Below are 5,598 nucleotides of genomic sequence, written 5' to 3'. Positions count from 1 at the left end.
ATAGTTTGCAAAAAAAGCAAAACTAAGTTTTTTTCTATGATGTCAAGACATTTTAAAAAACAGATTTTTGAATTTGTTATGAGTATGTAGAAGGGATTAAAATATTTAAACTCCAAAAACATTTAAGGAAACATGTTCTTTTAATCGGGGATAAAAGTCAATGTCTGAAAACAAGACATAAACACACCATAGTCTTCTTCAGACTTTATCATGCTCTTAACATATCTATAAGGATTTTTAAAAGATGAATAATATTAGATAACAGTAATTAGTTAATACACAATCAAATTGGTATGTGTATTACTCAAAAGTCAACATAAGAGGAGTAGACTTCTTCATAAATGTTCCTACCTCAGGAGAATCATCACATATTCCAAACATATCAGCAAAGTCCGACGGAGTTTTCTTCAGAGTCTGGTCAGCAGGAAGCGTGTTGTCATTGTAGGATGATATAAACTTAAAGTCACTGGTTCTAGATCCTGTTGTCAGGTAGGTGTCATAATTGTAAGCGCTGCGTAAAGTTCCCGTACCGTCAACATCTGCATAATTAGGAGGGAGGTAGGCTCCAGGGATGGCCACTGCTCCATCAAACAACAATCTTGGCTTTCTCCTCCAACAAAACCGCACACCAAGGATGATGATAATGAAGGTCAGAAAGAAGGTGGATACAGAAACCAGCGCAATAATCAGGTAAGAGGTCAGTTTAGAATTTTTCTCATAAGAAATATCTTTCAGTTCTGGCACCTCAGCCAAGTTATCAGAAATAAGTAAATACATGGAACAGGTGGCAGACAGAGAGGGCTGTCCATTATCTTTCACTGCAACAATCAGGTTCTGTTTCATGCTGTCAGATTCTAAAATATCCCGCTGTGTCCTGATCTCTCCACTGTGCAGATCTATACTGAAAAGTCCAGGATCAGTGGCTTTGACTATATGATAGGACAGCCAGGCATTCTGTCCAGAGTCTGCATCCACCGCTATGACTTTGGAGACCAGAGAGCATCCATGTGCAGCTTTAGGGACCAGCTCAGTCATGAAGGAGCTGCCCTCCAGGCTGGGGTACAGAATCTGAGGAGAGTTGTCATTCACATCCGAAATGAACACACTGACAGTCACGTTGCTGCTGAGTGGAGGGGAACCATTGTCTCTGGCCATCACGTAGACTTTAAAACTCCTGAACTGTTCATAATCAAATGACCTCACAGCATGGATCACCCCTGTGTCTCCATTAACAGATAGATAAGATGATACAGAAGCACTGTTCACCTCAGCAGGTAACAGAGAATAAATCACTGTACCGTTTTGTCTCCAGTCTGGATCTTGGGCAGAAATGGAGCATAAAGTGGAGCCAGGTTTGTTATTTTCATTAATATATGCACTATAGGACTGTTCCTCAAATACTGGTGGGTTGTTGTTAATATCAGCTATAGATAACTTTACAGTTTTAGAAGAAGACAGAGGTGGAGAGCCCTCATCAGTAGCAGTGATTGTAATATTGTATTCAGATACTAATTCACGGTCCAGCTGACCTGCCGTCACCAGTGAATAGTAGTTTTTAATCGAGGGAACCAATTTAAAAGGAACATTTTGTTGGACAAAGCAGCGCACCAATCTGTTTCTCTCAGAGTCTCTGTCCTGCACGTTAATGATGCCCACTTCTGTACCAGGTGACACGTTCTCCGGTATGGGATTGGACAAGGATTTTAAATATATCACTGGAGCGTTATCATTTGCATCAGTGATATCAATAATCACTTTAGCTTCTGAGGACAGACCATACCCGTCTTTGGCTTCAATCACGAGTTCATATTTAGATCCTTCTTCATAGTCTATTTCGCCTGCTACAACTATTTCTCCCGTTTTTTCATCAAGTGAAAACAACTTTTCGGATTTTTCAGATATCCGGCCAAATTCATATGTCACCTCACCATTAAGACCTTCATCTGCATCTTTTGCACTCACTGTTATAACTGGAGTATTTAAAGGAGCATTTTCATGTAAGCTGGCTTTGTACACGGCCTCAGTAAAAAAGGGAGCATTATCATTAGCATCGAGCACTGTGACTTTAATGACTACAGTCCCTGATCTCTGTGGAGATCCACCATCCACAGCTGTCAGTAATAAAATCAGCTTGTGTTGCTCTTCCCGGTCTAATTCTTTATCTAAGACTAACTCTCCATATTTACTACCAGCATTGGTTGTCTGCATATTGAACACAAAATTAGCGTTTTGTTGCAGGATGTATCTTTGAACCGCATTCTGGCCTATATCAGCATCATGCGCAGCATTAATGCGATACCTGGACCCTTTGTTAGCTGACTCCCTGATTTCCAGTTTGACGGAATCCTTCTGAAACACCGGGGAATTATCGTTTATATCTTGTATTTGAAGGGACAATCGATGCAGTTCCAGTGGATTTTCTAAAAGCAAGTCAAATTTGAGAATACAATTCGGGTTTTGTCCACAGTGCTCCTCCCTGTCTATTCTTTCGGTTACCACTAAATCTTGGTTTCTCAAATCAACTCTGATATACTCCTTCTGGCTTCCTTCCATTTCAACGCGGGCTTTACGAGCAGAGATTCCCAGTGATTCCAGTCCTAAATCCCTGGCGATATTTCCGATGATAGATCCTTTTTTTAGCTCCTCTTGAACGGAATAGGTCAGGTCTCCCTTTGTGCGTTGTGCCAGAAAAAAGACAAAGAGAACACCGTAAATCTTCTGAAGAAAACCTTCACGCGCCATTACCAGTTACCTTGTTTATTAATATAACAATCCGGGTATCCACAGATGAAACTATTATTTCCGATCACGATTTCAGCATTCCACGTCGTCTCTCCAGCTCTAAAGAACAGAGAACAAACAATCCCCATCTAATGGATCGTGTGCAAAGACCGCTGGTAGCTGAACGCGTTGCTGGTCTATAGCGACACCGTGAGTATCGTTAAAATATAAAGACTCAACAAAAATATAAATATAAATATAATGAAAAATAAAATTGTTTAAAAAATATGAAATTACTTCATTGATGCATTATCATCAAAGTAAAATTATACATTTGTCATAACACCTGAAGTATTTTCAATTTTCAAAAACGGAGCGGTCTGAAAATTTTACGTATCATTATTTATTCAGCTACTTTTTGCCTTCTAATTAGATTATTTAGACCTTTATAATGATATTTTGTTATGTGCATTAGAGTAAAAATATGGAATCACAGAATAAAATAAAACATTATGTCAATAAAAACATTAAAGTATAAGTAAGGCGTCAGTAACTTATTTCAAATATTGAACGAAAAACAATAAACATAGCTCAGAATTGAGAAATAATCTGACCTCCCCAATGTGACCTCAAGATTGTTTTTCTATTTATATCAAGATTCTACACTGACTTACATTCACTTTGCTTATTGCATTTTGCCTCAGCCTCACATTTTCTTTAACCTAACATTACACGTATATTCCTAATAATAAATTAAAGCTTAAGTGAATTTACAGTTTACCTCTATAATGACTCCCACTGGTCCCCACACAAAAGTACTTACACTTTTTTTTGTAGATAAACTTGAAACGCAAGTCATAGGATAAACATCATTGATTAATTATTTTTATCTAATTATACCATCATTATATCAGTAACCTAAAGTGTATTTAATATAAAAAGTCGCATAACAGAAGATCAAATTATATAATCTGAGAAGAAAATTGGAATTAAACTGATACGTCACTTTTTTTTGCAGGATGTAGAAACTTCTCAGTATTTTTAAACATCGTTTGTTAGAGCAGTGGTCAATGTCAGCACCAGGGACAGAGACATCGGCACCAGGGACAGATATATCAGCACCAAGGACAGAGATATCAGCACCAGTGTCAGAAACAACAGCACCAGGGAGAGACTTTAGGACCAGGTACAGAGATATCGGCACTAGGGACAGAGACATCTATAAAAGCTGCTATTTTACATGACAAGTCAAACGAATTGTAGAGACCTTTTAACCATCTTATGGGAAATATGAATATCTTTGCTCTATTATTGATTTATTCATTTATTTAATTAGTTATGTAGATATATTACCTTAAACGAATGTGATCATTAAAAATTGCAGTCAATAAAATCAAAACCTAAGTTGTATACAAAAAAAATACCCTGACTATATAGTTGTGTAACAAATCAAAAAAATTCAGCAATCATATCAATGGTTGCATTTATTTAATTAGGCTCTTGTAATGAATCTAAAAGAAAACCATCCAATCAATCAGGCATTAAATATTGTGGAAATACTCAAGCTATTTGGAGTTTACTTGAAGTATAACACGTGCTAAGTATTAGTATTAGTTTTTCCCTTCTGGGTGGTGCCTGAGGTTGAACCGATATAAAAACTAATTGGTCTGGCTTTTTATCAAACCTGTAATCGGTGTAAAACACAGAATTATTATAATAGAGGTGAAAGCTGTGGTCTTTAATACCTTAACTGCGTTTATTCATCTCTGTACCAGGTGAAACACTCTCTGGGACAGGGTTGGACAAAGATTTTAAACTAATAACTGGGTTGTTGTCATTAATGTCTGTAACCTCAATTATTGAGGACGCATATAAGGCAAGCTTCAGTAAGATATATAAGACACATTATGCCTTTCAGTGAAATAAAGAGTTATTGTGCAAAAATTACATTTTACAGGTCAATAAATAAGTGAAAATATCTTTTTGGCAGGTAATAAAGTAATATTTTGTGTATTTTGTGAATTATTTTGATGTTGAAAGGCATGTGTTCAGTAAGATATATCTAAAACAATGTCTTTGAGTGAAATAACGCAATTTTGTGCACAAATTATACTATACAGGTCAATAAAAAAGCGTGTATCACTTTTTGGCAAGTAAAATACTCTTTTTGTAGATTTTGTGGATTCTTTTAAATTTAAAAGGGGTGAGATTTGCAAAATAAAATATGTCTTAGGGGGATTTTAGGAAGGAATTACATTTTAATATTCATATAATAATTCTTCATTACTCTTTGGCGAGTTAAGTTGTCCTTTTTTTTACCATACACTATCTGTACTTATATTTTTTAAAATCAAAAAATAATATTCCCCATGAAAAACAAAATATTACAAAAACTTTTTCATTTAAATAATTAATTGAGTCACATCCATCACAGCACAGTAATGTCACAGAATAGTTTTAAATCAAATCAAACATAGTGGAGATATGTCGTCTAAAGTTTTCCTTAATTACAAAAGTTTGTTTAGAATTTGCAGATGTTTATTAGGCCAAACATGGGAAATGCAGCCTTTGATGGGGAGAGGAGGAGGAGAAGGGTAAATAAGTTTATTATAAGTTTTGGCAAATCTGATTAAAAGAATTTACAAAGAGCTAAAATAATTTCAAAACTTAAAAACAGTAAGCTATATTACATACTGTATTATGCCCTACAGTGAAATAAAGCAATTTTATGTATAAATTACATTTTATAAGTCAGTAATTAAGCAATAATCAGTTTTTTGCAAGCAAAGTAGTCTTTTTTTGGATGTTTTCATTTTGGGATATAATATATATTACTTATTATGTCTTTGAGTGGAATTAAAGCAATATTGTGCAAGA

The 5,598-nt window shown here is 35.4% G+C and overlaps 1 protein-coding gene across 1 annotated transcript; it reads right to left on the bottom strand.

The window, feature by feature from the left end:
* Nucleotides 1–294: 294 nt before the first annotated feature.
* Nucleotides 295–2,891, bottom strand: LOC119794317 (protocadherin beta-15-like). The gene has a single exon (XM_038301806.1). The coding sequence runs from the start codon at nucleotides 2,740–2,742 to the stop codon at nucleotides 301–303; it is 2,442 nt and encodes an 813-aa protein (XP_038157734.1). The 5' UTR covers nucleotides 2,743–2,891; the 3' UTR covers nucleotides 295–300.
* Nucleotides 2,892–5,598: the final 2,707 nt, after the last annotated feature.

Source organism: Cyprinodon tularosa, unplaced genomic scaffold, assembly GCF_016077235.1.
Source record: "Cyprinodon tularosa strain WSP-4 unplaced genomic scaffold, ASM1607723v1 ctg476, whole genome shotgun sequence".
NCBI lineage: Eukaryota > Metazoa > Chordata > Actinopteri > Cyprinodontiformes > Cyprinodontidae > Cyprinodon > Cyprinodon tularosa.
This window is presented reverse-complemented; position numbering and strand designations above follow the sequence as displayed.

Bases quoted from the DNA above. Each gene is read 5' to 3' on its own strand.
- LOC119794317 (XM_038301806.1), bottom strand. From the start codon at position 2,742: ATGGCGCGTGAAGGTTTTCTTCAGAAGATTTACGGTGTTCTCTTTGTC.